General features: G+C 32.1%; 1 protein-coding gene across 1 annotated transcript; it reads left to right on the forward strand.

Annotated features, from left to right (window-relative positions):
• Positions 1-2,586: 2,586 nt before the first annotated feature.
• Positions 2,587-13,342, forward strand: LOC113511950 (pancreatic lipase-related protein 2-like). Its single transcript, XM_026895681.3, has 11 exons — positions 2,587-2,945; positions 3,721-3,838; positions 6,550-6,697; positions 7,439-7,600; positions 8,255-8,350; positions 8,540-8,687; positions 9,551-9,774; positions 10,133-10,298; positions 10,783-10,921; positions 11,781-11,972; positions 12,946-13,342. The coding sequence occupies exons 1-11, from the start codon at positions 2,843-2,845 to the stop codon at positions 13,025-13,027; spliced, it is 1,578 nt and encodes a 525-aa protein (XP_026751482.1). The 5' UTR covers positions 2,587-2,842; the 3' UTR covers positions 13,028-13,342.
• The last annotated feature ends 2,888 nt before the right edge of the window (positions 13,343-16,230 follow it).

The raw sequence follows: 16,230 nt of genomic DNA on the forward strand, positions 1-16,230 counted from the left end.
AAAATCTACAAACCTACTTTAGCTATTACTGATTTGTCACTTTCTAATTGGGAATTTAGTGTAAATAAAGAGACAAAACATTTCAATAGCTAAAATACATTTATGAGAGGTTTGACATATTTATGAATAAGGGGAATTACGAGAATTTCATTCGCATTGTTAGACTGTTCAGATATGCCTTTATATTAGTTATATTCTTATTCCAGTTTATCATATATGCTAAGTTATGATAAAACTTATCCGTATATCAGATTTCAACGAAATCCTTTATGCATTTCATTCATATTCAAAGTTTTGCGTGAAAGAGTAACAAACATCCATCCATTCATCTATTCATCGTTACAAATTTTCTTATTAATAATAATAATAACTTTATTGCATAACCATGATTGTAACAAACAAAGTAGGTACGAATTAATTTGTACATTTGGATCAGTTTAAACATCTGTGTCTGAACTAGATTATAAAACTTGTATCTCAGACAACTTATATATACAAGTATTCATTATATTAATAGGATTAATTATATTCTTTTTAATTGTTTTCTTATGTATTTCTTACTTATAAGAATATTTTGTTAATCTATGTTTATATACCTACTTACTTTAAATTTCTTTCACCAGAGGGAGATTTTGTACAAAAGTCGATTGCTTGGGTACGTCTGTCCCATTCGTGTTTCTACCGTGATGCAGTTGTGTTTGCATGGCTGTTTTTCGGTTTGAATTGTGGGATATGGCGTGAATTTACAGGGTACAGAGGAATAACATCTGAGTCCTCAGGAATGGCAACGCATGGGCGGTATTATGAGCGAAACAGTATACTCTATTATGTCCATGGTACTGCTTATGTCTATAGACGACGGTTACCACTTTCCATCAGGTGGGCCGTCAGCTTGTTTGCCATTCTAAGTTGTATAAAAGAAAAATAATAAAAAAAAAAACCGCTAATATAGCAAAGAATAATAATCGAGATACTTGGTAACATTTGTTACCCTACGGCGATACAATTTTAATACTTTTATACAAACAGTTAAGGTTACAAAATTTAAATTTTTTTAATCGAGTAGATAAATTTAATTTAGGGCAAATTGCGACTAAGATGTGTTTCTAAAATTTTAAAATTGTAAATTTTTACACTATAAGTGGCAAACAATCATCCAGACCGTCTGATAGTAAACGTTCACTGTAACCTATGGACGCCTACAACACCAGAAGTGTCACGTGCACGTTACCCTGAAGAAACTACGAAAAGTGAACCGTAAAATTGTTAATTCAGTTATAATACAATTATATTACACCATTCGATTGCCGTGTAACATGTGTGTGTTTTTTTACTCCATCATAACTTCTATATGCCTGAACATATCAAAATATACGAGATGTCATTAGAGTCCTGATTAAAATCTAGAATCAAGATGATGTACATCTCGAGTAACACAGGCTTTTTTTAGACAAAAAGAGGAACTTAAAAGTTCGTCTTTTTGGCAACTCTGTCGTGTTTTGTATTATTATGTTTTCTGTTTTGACTTATCTGGTATTTATATATATGTGCATATTATCACAAATAATATGGTACCGTGAGTAAATCATACAATTGCATTGAATGTTCCGTCTATTACTTGAAACTATTATTTGAGTTATTTTTCTCAGAAAGTATAAATTGGCTGTACCTAAGTACTTACAGATTTTGGGAAAAGAAATTTGATTTAATAATGAGAAATTAACATTTTTCTTATTTCAAAAGGCTTATTGTAAGGAATCAAATTGTTTAAATCAATTATTGTATAAAAATATTTATTTATTATTTTTACACACGTTAAGATATGTCTACAGGGCGGACTTAATGCCTGATGGCATTCTTTACCAGTCAACCGTTACGGTAAACGGAGAGTAAATGGCGGTGCATTAATTTAACAAAACAAATATTAATAAATAACAAACCCATAATAAGAAGGAATAAGATAATAGTAAAAATTTAATTATAATAACTTGTAGCAGTAGATTTAAATAAACGTCATCATTATTATATCCGCCGTTAACTGTCCACTGTTGAACATAGGCCTCCCCCTATTGGGAAAAAATAAACATATACAAAGGGTAATTTATAAAATGACGAGTTAGAACAATAAACTGATAGCCATAGCTCGTTCACAGTTATCGTATATTGTGACGTATATACAACGAAATCTTAGACCGTAACAAATAAAAATAATTATATGTGACGTTTAGATAAATGGCCGTAGCCACAATCTTAGCATGTATAGATGTTGATGCGATTTATTCCTGAATTAAATCTTATTTGTAACATACGAATAGGATGAATACACATGGTTGAACTAGAAGGGTTACTCGTTTCATTACAGAACCCTGTATTAATTATTTCCTACCTAATCATAATTGACACGTGATTACCTACAACACAAGGTACCAACTCGTACATATCAATAATCGCCCAGACGGTTCGTGCGTCAATCGTTTTAACAAATAACCACCAAGATAACGCTGTAACCCCTGTTATCGACATATCCCGGAACGTCTGCGAGCTGGACACCGAGGACTTGTTAGGTAATTTGACTATAGAAGTTGTGTATGATGCATTCATTAGCCTTAGCGTCTATATAAAGAACTTGATACGTCAAATCATTTCATTATATATGAAACTGTCAGATGTGTAATTAGAAGAGAAGTATTTATTGTATGTATGTACTAGTTTCTCACTGATCATATTTCACTGTGCTGGAATAATTGATAACGTACGCAGAAACGTATCGAACCTAATTTTCGCTTTCGACCACTAAGGTTTATACGAATTGTAGTTGAATGCGTAGTAATAATTATTTAGAATGTTTAACAATACAAGTGCAACGTTAATGCTTCAGACGATTATGATATTGATGGATAAACAGAATGCAACGGATGTAACCAGGTTTCCGAGTACATTTAGCGGCAAGTATTTTTTTAATTTTACCTTTTTCTATATATATTTATTTTATGTAATTTTTTAAACGACATTTAAAAAGTAGGTTGAATTAGGTAATTTGAATGTATTTTTTGCGTGAAGAGATATTACATATATCTTCGCCTATTTATCAATAGATTTTGATGATTATTTAAAGATATTTTATCCCATAAGTTGATTTTTTTCTAAATTGAAGTAATCTATAAAAAAAAAAAAACTAATGTTCTCTGTACTGTGGTAGTTTTCGAAGCTATCAATTCGACTGTATTTTTTTTATGTATATGTAACATAATGTTTGCCAATTTTGTGTATTTTTTTTAAGTAGATTCAGGTTGGTCTAATAATTTATATTTTCTTTATTTTTTATTAAACAAAGGGTATTTGCCTGCGTTTAAATATATTAATATAACTACATAAATATTATGTAACTAATATCTACTTTAAACTTTGAAACTTTTTTTTTATTATTTTTTCACTATTATTTTGGCTGGCGACGGATTCACGAACGCGATATCGTGGGAATTCGACACTAATGTTAAATGCTTGTAATTTTTAATAATTATTACAAATTATTACTAGTAATTATTAGTATTTTAATATAGGTTGAAAATTATTCAATTCTTCATAAGTTGGAAACCTATAATATTTTATAGGTGTCGCGAATATTTGCGATATATTTTACACAGTTCCTTACTATTGTAGGTGTAATATAAGCTCTGTCTATTCGTATATAGTTTAATTTATAATATTTGAATTATTCAGAGGATGCCGAGCTGGAACGATGTTATGGTAATTACGGGTGCTTCTCAAAAGCATACCCTTGGACAGAGAATCGGCCGGACAACTATTTCCCCGCAACCCCCGAAAATATGGGCGTCCGGTGAGTCTGCATTGATTTTTTTAAATATATTTTATTATTTGTGTATTTTATACCTTAACGCATTAATTATTACAATTTAGCTAATCATATTTAGATACAAATCTTTGAAACTGTAATAACTTAAACTACAATTACACCTGCAATCCCGTTGGTGTTGTGGGTGACCATTGGCGGCGGTAGTCACTTACCATCAGGTGAGCCGAATGCTCGTTTGCCCCTTGTGTTGTAAAAAAAACATATATTGCAGAGACGAAGCTATCTTGAGTAGATACTTTTCATGTGGTTTTAAATAGACGAGTTTTGTCCGCATTCCTTTTTTTTTTAAAAAAAATAAAAACCTGACCGTTAATTGCTTTTTTCGCTAAGACTTGTACATTAGACTCTTTTCTTTAATTTTAGAGCAAACAATAATTTAAGTATTATATAATAAAAAAAAAACATTGCTATTTGTATAGTTAGATAAAAATAGTTGAATAGTAATACTAGTTAAAATTTAATTTGTGTTACGGTATGCTACTAAAACGATTTTTAAAAGGTTCTCGTTTGTTTTTTTTTTGTACATATGTATATTATTTTTAATGGGTAATAATAAAATGGTAATGCGCAATCAATATACGCTCACGGGCCAACAATGAAAGATAACAAGTAAGGATGAAAGCAGGTCAATTCGCCCATCGTGACAAATATAATAAGAATCATCCATAACGGTTCTCAGAAACGGAGTGGAAGTCCACCTGACAGGGTATATTGCTAATAATGGCTTGTAGACCCCATTACTAACAATTCTTTTCCCTCCTATATATTTATTTATTTAAACTTCAATGTACAGTAAAATTGTATGTACATTTGGCGGACTTAACACCGGACGGTGTTCTTTATCAGTCAACCATTGGATAAACCGTAAATACGTAGGCGGTGTATTTTTGAATAGAGGAAATGTATGTATATATTACGTATGTGATATTGTCGCCAATTTTGAATCGATTCGATAATTCTTTTTTTGCAATCAACAGCTTTCATATTTTATTGCAACAACTTTCATATTAGTTTTGTCACGATTGAAACTTCTTGTAGTATTTCAGAAGTATCTTAATAACAAAAGTAATACAATTCTTAATTAATATAAAATTTATATATAGAGTACGGGCCAATAGGTCTTTGTAGCAAGGTCTTTATTGCCCCCTGTCACGGGTACACACGCATTTGATATGTTATCTAAACAAGGTAAATAGGCAATATTTATACATTGATAATAATTAAAGCGACAAAAGGTAACAAACAATCAATAAATACACAAATTCACTTTCACATTTATAATATTAAAGGATAAAGATTGTAGCAATCAGTAGTTACGGAAAGTAAATATGTTATTTTAAACAAATTAAAATTTCAAAATTATCCAATTATTAGTGAAACAAATTATTTTGTTTTTTTCCCCTGTTTTTAATTGTCCCTGTATTTTTTACAATTTAATTTATCAGTGACGTATGTTACGATTGCGCCATAAAAAGTTCCACGTAAATATTTATGATTTAATTAATTATCAACTATTATTTTATAAATATTGATACTGCTGTGTAAATAGATTATGTAAAAAGAGTTCACTATCTCACAACAAAATTCGTGTATTAACTCCACAAATAAGACTTAAAAGTATGTTGCAAATTCCATATAACATATAGGCGAGTCATCAAAAACTGTTGTTCCAAGGTTACATTTATGAAGTTCCAAACTAGTTATTTACCCACATGGGACTAAAATATTTGCCGGCCTTTATAATGCCTATATTATACGATGAGCTAGTTTTTTCGCTCTGAACATTGCCCGACTGCCGTCTGTCAAGCCCTGTTTTTGAGTGAAGTGAAATTTAAGATCCGCTTCGCATGAAACAGTAGCGATAATATTACGTCAATACGATAACACTGGAGGGCTCGTCCATGACATAAATCAATCGTACAGTGATAAAACAAATATTTACGTCCCTTAGCATAGTGACGTGCCTGTCTCAACTATGATAAACACATTTTCTTTTGTTGCAACTATAGCGTTATCTTAATAGAGAATTGATATTATTACATCAGTTGGGTGCGATGACCTTTGAATATTTTACTAGAGTTTTTTACGTGTACTTTATTTATGACCACAACCTGAATGTATGTGCAAAAATTATTGATATACACACATTTCGCAGAGTTTCACTTAAAAGTATTATATTCTTGTCGAAGCATCAGGTCTCGAATGATGTTTTTATTGTTAGATGGAAACTAGTATCTGTCTTTTTTTATACCACGAAGGTGATAAATAAGCATACAGCCCGTCTGATGGTTAAACAGTTACTGTTGTTAGGATCTACTAAGTCCTGAAGATTCTTTCTGTACACATGAATACTTACTTAATCTACACGAAGGATACTATGGTAGTCACACTATAATTAGGTCCTTAGTCGTTAGTCCATAGGTGGGTCGTCAGTTTCTGCGCAATTAATGGATTATTGATATTTATGATATTATAATCATTACGAAATTACGATTGGTTATTACCATAATAATAAATATTTAGTCTATTCTTGTGGTTTACTGAGTAAATAAATTTAATTTTCGCTAATAATTCATTATTTGTTTAATTAGGTGCATTTGGTATAAGTGCATTAGGTACACTATGGTGCAGTATAATACACGTTTGTCATAAAATTTAAAATCGATTTCTTTCAGATATTTTGTATTTACAAGAAGAAATCGAAAGATTCCGGTGCTGTTGCTTGCTGATGATGTGGACAGAATACAGAATGCTAATATTGACCCCAGTGGGCCGTTTTATATTATATCGCATGGATTTATAGAAGGTGGTCATAAACTCTGGGTGGGTTTTGTTTGCTTATTTAATTACTATCGTTATAAGTACTATTAGTAACTTTAGTATTAATAAAAAAATTATCATTCGTTTTATCTTTTTAATGAATGGAAATCTAATGGTAATCTTGCATACGCTATTGGTTTATGCTGGCTCAGTATTAGTGAGTGATGATAGATGAAGATGAATTCATATCAGTTGATCTATGGTGAGGAATTCATTAAGAATTACCCACGATAGCTTTCAGGGCGCACCACGTGGAAATTAACCTAAGCAATATACTCCATATTTCTAGCAATAGGATCGTTAATTAGCATAACACTTACGATTGGTTGAGCCGTTTAGATGTATCTAATAAAACAATGATCGAACATAAACTCATATCCACATTTATTATATTAGTATTATAATATAAATCCATACTCAAACCAAGAGCGTTACTTTATAATTATAGTTTATTATTAGCGTTAATCATTAGTACGTTAATTTAACTTTTATTCAAAATGGAGCTATATTATGTGGACATCATCATCATCATCATCATCATACCACCTCTTAACTGTCCACTGCTGAACATAAGCCTTGGGGGTGTTGCCAGTAGTTGCCACGCTTGACAGTTTTAAGAAGGACGCTGCTGCCCATTCCTCTCTCTCCCTTAGTCGATTTTTACGACACCCACGGGAATTCTATACCGAGACTACACGGCATTATATGTACAAGTAACTATTATGTTTAAAAATTATGTTATAGATTGAAAATATGGCGAATGCTCTTCTCAACTTGGAAGGCAACGATGCCGCGACTGTGATAGTATTGGATTGGCGAGGAGGTGCTCAGCCACCCTATGGGCAAGCGGTAGCCAATATCAGATTAGTTGGGGTCATGACGGCGCATCTTATTCATAATATTTATGTAAGTATGCATACTAATACATTAGTACTAATAATAATATTTTGTACTTAGCTGATACCATTTTATATTTTGCGAGTGAAATAAATGTGCTAAAATCCATTACATATATTAGTAGCTTAAATGATATAAATAGTCGCCATAGAAATGCTTCGAAAAAAGCGGATCAATCTTTTCATACAATTTTGCGTGATAAATAGTTATGAGTGATTTCTTTATTAATTCTATATTAATTTGGCAAAAACCCATTTTATTTATTAAATAATTAAATATAGTTACGTCAAGATACATTGTGTGCGTAAGTATATAGAACATAAATAAAAAAAAAAAAACTAGTTAGCTAATTTGACAATTAGCTGACAAAAAGTTGACACGTTTTTGAGGCTCGATGCATTATCTATAATCTAAGAGTAGTAATAGTAACAGTTTACCATCCACGGACTATGTGCCTGTTTGCCACCGTTGTGGTATAAAAAAAAAGATTTGCCGTGATGACCAACTAGACTAATTTATCAACGTCCAATTTAAAGTCTTTAAACAATATAATATATCAAGCGAAATTCTCACAACGTAAAGTATGCAACACCTTGTTAATATAATATTCTATACGTACCTATTTGCTAATTTATTCTAATTATTTGTGCATTTCCGTTACAGGAGATTCTTGGTTTGTCGAGTTTGGACAATTTCCATTATATCGGACATTCATTGGGTGCTCATCTCGGCGGTTATTGTGGTCATGCTTTGCAAAAGGTAAATAATAATCTATTAGGTTAAACATAACAGCTCGTTACTTAAATGTCTATATGATAAAAGTGATTGAGCAAACTGTATTTGAAAGCATAACCAAGTGAACAAACTATGATATGTAGCCATTTTCATTAAAGTAATAGTTATACAATGAAGCACAGATAAAACATTAATAATTATCTTGTTTTTCAGAAATTCAACTTAAAATTAGGAAGAATTACAGGGTTAGACCCCGCGGCACCTTACTTTAGCAAAACCGTTACGTTGGTACGCTTGGATAGATCGGATGCAAAATACGTGGATATTATACATAGCAACGCGATGCCCCTATATCTCTCAGGTTTGTATAATTATTAGCATGCTACTTTAAATTTTTTATATATTTTTAATTAAATAAAATTAGGTACAGTATAATCAAATTTTGTATGTAGCCTACCCCTAGAGGGTAGGACTATGTTCAGCTGTAGACAAACGAATGGCTGAAAAGATGATGATGATCAATTTAACGTAGCTAGCCTTCCTCACTTAGCCTCCCAAAAACAAAACTGCAAGGTAAAGCACGTTTGAATTACAAAATAGCAATATATGATCGCAACGTCACTCCATTTACTCATGCACCGAATTCATGTATTTTTTCATGGAAATGAGAGATTTAATCACATTATAAATCACATATCATATGCATATCTATAATGGGAATTTTATTAACTCACTATATTTGTTGTTCGACTTCATCCGGACATCTACCTCAGGATTAACAGCGTTTTAGCGTTTCGCTTCGTACTGCAGGCTGTAGCTCGCAGAGCCCGTAAATATATTCATTATTGCACTTGTAAGTTACATTTATAAATGTTGTGGGCAAGGGTGGACTAATCTCTGACAGAGATCTCTTCCAGTCAACCCAATACAGTGAGAAAGTATGTCGTTAGCGGGCAGCTGAAGTGCTACAACTATTAATACATAAACAAATATACAGTTAAATAAAATATTAAAATATATAATAAAATATTACATAAATATATACACTATATAAATAAATATAATACCTACCTACTTATATAATAAATATTAAAATAAATGTATATACTGCTTACATTAGAAATTTAGTTCAATGACATTAGAAACGACAAACATAGTAAGTTGATAAAATTCCTATTTTCTATTCTAAGCACTATTAAAAATAATTTTGTTTGTATTTTAAAGGTTTTGGTATTAGTGAGCCAATCGGACACGTGGACTTCTACCCTAACGGCGGTTCTACACAGCCTAACTGCAAATCTGGCAAATCGCAACAGAGTGACGGTGACGATATGTACCGTAACGTAGTTGGGTACGTCTCTTGCAACCACGAGAGAAGCCACGCGTATTTCACGGAGAGCATCTCGCCATCTTGCCCATTTTTGGGTATACAATGCGATTCTTACGAAGTGAGTAACGTATTATGTTATTGTATTGTAGTTAATATTTTTCTACTTTAAATAATAAGAAAGATCTCAAATCGCTTTTTTGTGTGTGTTACTGATTTTAATGATATTTTCTACTTTTTATTATAAATCTACTTTTATAGTCACGGAACTATAGTAAAAATGTTTTGTAAACTGATTCGTTTGTGTAACTGACTCTTACTATTTACATGGAGTCAGTTTATGAACCCATGAGTTTTATCTTTGTCCTCTTCATTTTCACTTCCTATAAAATGAGATCTAGGTTCAGTCAATCACTAGATCTTTCATAGAAAAAAGTCACGAATTGGTCAAATATAAACTTGTACTTAATCATTTTCAGTCTTTCCTTGATGGAAATTGCACTAGCTGTGATAATAAGCATTACTGTATACCAATGGGATATCACTCGTACAACGTGTACAAACGATTACAAGCCGGCGGTCTCGCCAACTCTAATTCTAATATAGCATTGTATTTAATGACTGGAGGCACAAAACCATTTTGCAGTAAGTATGCCTATACTTTTTATATACAATAACTAAAAGTGTCAAACAAGATGATAGTCCATGTTATGGAAAATGGTCGCTTATAGAAAAGAACATTATGGGCAGCCAGTTCTATAGTTAGCAAACTCTTCTTATTCACGATGCACTCAAATAACCCTGAACACGCTATAGTATAGAGTCTACATGATACAAGATTAATTAGAAAAGCGTTTGAGTACGAATCTATTTTGATATCGTAAAACTGATGTATGAATTACAAAACTAGTGATTTATACCTGACTCTCTTGGTAAATTATTGTTGTGGTACTAGTTTTATTTTACTAGTTTCATAATCTAAATTGGGTACACGAGTCAGTAGCAAAATCTCAGTAAAATGGGGAATTTGTAATTTGAGGATTATCTGTGAACAAAAATTCTAAGTCTGGTCTAACTGAAAGTACTAAATACAATCTCTGTATTTATAAATATTGTTTATACTTTACAGGAGTCCACTATAAAGTCACCTTAAAAGTGTCAAACTCGAATGAGAGCAACACCCATGGGCCTGAATCAGGAAAATTATCAATAACACTCATCGATAGAAATAACAACAAAAGTGATCACATATTTTTAGATGATGAACAGTATGTATCTATAATTTTTGATTTGTTCCACTAAAACTGACTTTAGTTACTATTAGTACCTAATTACTAATAGCAACTTAAATTACTAATAGCAAGTTAAAGACAGATAGTTAATCATCAAAATGTCTAATTCGACGTAAGATATTAGTCACAGAGTCAGAGTATTTATTAAATTAAATATATACTAAATAATGACACCCCAATTTCCTCATTTGATTTCTCTTCCTATTAAATTACATCGATTTCAATTTAAATCCAATTAAATTGCGTCAGCTTGTTATTGTTGTAGCAACATATACACTAATATCTTCTAAGTGATGAACGAGATTCATGCGCATATTGTTTAAATGTTATCTATAACAATGATGTTTTTAAGATACTTGTTTTTCACAAAATTGATTATTATTTTAATGACGTATTATGTTACTGTTAATCATTATTTATCAAAAGTTTCTTATAATTAGGTTATTGTAAAGTTACATATAACAATTTTTTTTTCTAGAATTTAGATAATAAACTTTATATTACGTTAAAATGAACGTATATCTGTAGGATCATGGCATAACCAATTGGTAATTTTAATATGTATTTATTTGTTATTAAATGTAGTAATTTCTTTTTTTTAAATATTGCCTTAATATTTTTAATGTTTGTGAGATTTGATGTGAAGATAGGAAAATAAATAGTGGACACCAGAATACTGGTGTCCACTATTTATACCACCACATATATGTGGGAAGTAAGACAGAAAAAAAATAACAATAGAAAACGACAGAAAAGAACTATATAAGAGATGCCCACTTTGTGAATATGTATTACAAAGTATTTAAGTTTTATAATAATGATTTTGTTTTTATAGGAAATATTATAAGCCGGGGGATATAGAAACCCGTATGGTTGCGGTAAAAGATACAGGGCACCCACCACTCTCTGTCATTGTTGAGTGGAAGTATGAAACTAACCTATTCAATCCCATGACATGGAGGTTGCTGAAGTCACCCAGTATTTATATAGAGTACTTGAAGCTTTCTTCCATAGAATACAATACAGAGTGAGTATTAAACTATTGATAATGTTATCTCAATTTACATGTGTGTGTAATCACAATATTTCAAAAAGTGTTCATCCGGCTTATTCAGTCTAAAAATCCATTGGTTTTTTGATAATGTCAATATATGTCAAGACTTTGTACAAAAGTCGTTTGCTTGGGCACCTTTGTCCCATTCGTGTTTCTACCATGAAGCAGTTTGCATGGCTATGTTTCGGTTTGAAGGGTAGGATAGGTAGGCGGTGAATTTACAGGGTACAGAGGAATAACACCTGAGTCCTCAGGAATGGCAACGCATGGGGGTATCATGGGCGAAACAGTATAATCTATTATGACCATAGTACTTACTGCTCGTGTCTATAGGTGACGGTTGCCTCTTTCCATCAGGATGTTTGTCATTCTACGTTGCATAAAAAAAAATAAAGGTTTACACGATTTAATTGATTATAATAATTGATTGCGGTTTTGGCTATTATCGATTTTATTTGTAGTGAATTCAAAATAATACTATCGTTACAATATCTATAATTGTTTATAATGTTGCAGTAGTTGCTATTGATAAATCGATTTATATCAATAATATCAATTTTAATAACGATTGATTTATCAATATAACAATGATGACGAATAAATGTTTTTTTTAATAATTGATCGCAATCGATTTTTAAATTACTTGTGACCAAAATGATGTTTTGAATAAATTTTATTAATATTATGTAGATGCAGGTGGCTCGGGACCGTTCTTTACGGCAGTCTATGGGGGAGGCTTATGTCCAGCAGTGTACGGATAATAGCTGAAATGATGATGATGATTATGTGAAAATGTCTAACTCTTGGTATCATAATGGTTCAACTAATCATGAAAATTTTTAAACTGCCTATAAACCTAATGTCACTGCATTTCATTTTATGTAGCAATTTTTTATAAAAATTATTATAGAATTTCTTATGAATGAATTTCTTAATTTTTTTACAGCATTACTGTTTGTCCTAAAATGAACAAACCTGTCGTAGCAAAATTACCGACGATAATGAAGACAAAGTATTGCAAATTTTGAAAATAAAATAAGATTTATATTACAAACATAGAACGAGAAATTCTTTGGCTATGTACTTTCGGACAATGCACTTAATACAATGCATACTTACAAAAAGTATTCTAATAGTATTTTAATGTCGTTCTAGATATGAGTATTATGTTAAATGGTATGATATGTAATTATACTGTATGCATAATATTAGTAATTGGTTATTAACCAAATGTAATTCTAAGTTTAGAAAGTAGGTACTTATAATTTTAATTTTTATTATACATTTATAAAGTTATTATTTTGTTGTCTTGTTTTATGAATAAAATAATTTCTATTTAATTATGTTGACGAGTTTTACTTTATTATGCACAAAATAATCTTCCTTTTTTTTATAATACTTAGAATAGCAAATAAACTAACGACCCACCTGATGGAAAGTGATAACCGGCGTCTATAGACATGAACGACACCATGGATATTACAGAGTCCACTGTTATACTCATGGTACCTCCTATTAATATATATTCAACAAAAAAATATCAAATACAAATAAAAGAAGAGGAAAAGAACGAATCTGGAGTACATGAATTATGCATATACACCAATGGCTCCAAAACTGCTAACAGTTCAGGAGCCGGAGTTTCTTCACTAGACCTTAATATAAACATACACATACCACTTGGCGCACAGAGCTCAATATTCTAATGTGAATGTGTAGCAATAACCGAGGCTGCTGCAGCTGTACATAAGAATAAATGATATTGACATTAGATTCTTATTTGATAGCGCAGCGGTACTAAAAGCATTATGAAACAACGACAAATAATAAAATAATAATCGAATGTTACCAGGCACTGGATATCTTCCAATAATCGAGTTATCTTCCAGTGGATAAGAGGGCACATTGGATCTTATGGTAACGATACCGCAGACGAGCTAGCTAACAAGGGTTCTGGAAAGATGGATCTGGATCTTTGAGGAAATATTTTTTAAACCAAAGATTGATACAGGCTACTGATTGCAGACAATCAAAATTGGCCGTGCCAACGTTGAATCAACGATTATTAAAACGTTTATTATATCTAAATAGAAAAAAACCTTAAAGATAGGGACAATAACGAGCCATTGCCCATTAAACAAACATTTATACACAATACGGCCCTCTATGTTAAGGCTCTTTGGACGTCGAGGAAACGGCTACTATCGTAATCCTGGAATGTAAATCTGTGGCCCCTCAACGTTTAAAAATCCTCGAGAGGCTGGTGTAGACTATAGGGTGGGTGGTTAATTTCTATGAATCCTGTATTTTCTAAGGCATCTCTTGTAACCCGAGCGATGTGAACGAGCACATTGTCTTGCAAAAACAGCATTCCGCACGCTAATTTGCCAGTCCAGTTGCTAACGTCCTGACCCAGTAAATTAGCGTAGTAATGCCCGTTCATTGTAGTCCCTTTAGGTAAGTAATCAATTAGTATAATTCCTCGCTGTCCCAGAAAATGGTAGCCATAATCTTTGAACCCGACTTTTCCCCTTTAAATTTCCTTTCTCCCTTTTTTATCCACTGCATGACTTTTGTTTAGGCTCTGGATCATATTGGCGAATCCAGTTTTCATCAATGGTGATACAAATTTCTTTCAAATCACTCTGACACAATTCTAAAAAATCATTACAGCTTTCCAATCGTTGCTTCTTGTCGAGCAGTAGGTATTCGCGATAATAATGCGCAATAATTTTTTTATGGGTATTTTTTTTTGATCTATGTAAAATCTCTCTAATTAATTTTTTACTAATCTGTAGTTCTTTTGCTATCTGCCACATTTAAATTCTTCGATCGGCCAGTACTAATTGTTCGATTTCTTTAACGTTTTCTTCGGTCGCTATCATTCGAGGTTACGGGGCGTCCCGGGTGAGGGTCGTTTTCACACGTTTCTCTTCCTTGTTGGAATAGCCGAGCCCATTTTTTTACCATCGTATATAAAAGTGTATAATCCCGAAGAACCGATGACATTTCTTCAAAAATTTGTTTTGGTGTATTTCCTTTTTTAACAAGAAATTTAATTACAGTGCGGTGCCCCGAATTGCGAAAATTTCCAGTTTGTTTTGACATGGTGTTGTTGATTATTCCAGGGATTCAATGTTAATGAAATACTTTTTTATTCGAGTTGTGCTTGCTATTGGCCGCAGATGGCCTTAGCAGCTTCACTGGGCGCGCGTGCGGGGGCAAGTGCAGATGGCATTCCAAGCCCACGACAGGGGAGCCACAAAGTGTCGACTCTTACTGATAGACTGCGGCGTACGCCCAAGGACACCAGAGCGGCTCGGACTTTGGCTTTGGCCACCGCATTTCAACCCTTGTCGAAGGACGGGGGGTCGGTTTGTTATAATGTGAGGGAGGGAAGGGTCGATGAGATGCGCTCATGCATAAAGCTGATCGTGGGCGAACGGTGTATCGGGAGTTTTCGTCTCCGACAGCGGGGAGGGTGTGTGCTGTGTGTTGGTTTTGCTGTGTGTGACGAAGGTTTCGCGGTAGCAGGGAGAGGCATTAGATAATGTTATCGGATCGTCGGGGTCTCGGTCAGACGACGACGTCGAAGAGTGCGAACTTAATCCAAAATAAGGTGTTATTTATACTTACAAGGAGTCATGCAATTAGAATTATCAGTAGTAAGATGATAAGTCATCGCTAAATAACTTAGGAAAGCTGCAAGAATACAGCAATGTTACATAAAATCATCTAAAAAAATAGAAATGACGGATAGATCTCTCTGCTTGTAATTTATTAAAGAAAATTGTTAAGTGTTGCCAATTTCATTATTATTATGATATTGCAGCCTTTTTGCAGTTTGTCTAGTCCTTTTTCTTTGTATTAAGCTTTTTGTATTTTACATAAGTAGTTTTAAAGGGGAGATTGTATAAAGTCGTTTGCATGGGTAAATCTGTTCGACTCCTATTTCTGTTTTGAAACATTTATGCTTATGTTTCAATTTAAAAATATGGGTATAGCAGTATAATTACAAGGAATAGATATATATAACTTATATATTTCCATATATATATATATATATATATATATATATATATATATATATATATATATATATATATATATATATATATATATATATATATATATATATATATATATATATATATATATTTGCAGAAAAATTTGAAAAAACTAAAATTTTTGGTTAGATCTAGCCTTTTTTTGGCAACACTGATCAGTACTG

Source organism: Galleria mellonella, unplaced genomic scaffold, assembly GCF_026898425.1.
Source record: "Galleria mellonella isolate WM207_F2 unplaced genomic scaffold, CSIRO_AGI_GalMel_v1 utg213, whole genome shotgun sequence".
Taxonomy (NCBI): Eukaryota; Metazoa; Arthropoda; class Insecta; order Lepidoptera; family Pyralidae; genus Galleria; species Galleria mellonella.

Coding starts and splice junctions, on each gene's coding strand:
- LOC113511950 (XM_026895681.3), top strand. CDS start 2,843: ATGTTTAACAATACAAGTGCAACGTTAATGCTTCAGACGATTATGATA. Junction 8,688..9,550: donor GATGCCCCTATATCTCTCAG/GTTTGTATAATT, acceptor TGTATTTTAAAG/GTTTTGGTATTAGTGAGCCA. Junction 9,775..10,132: donor TACAATGCGATTCTTACGAA/GTGAGTAACGTA, acceptor AATCATTTTCAG/TCTTTCCTTGATGGAAATTG.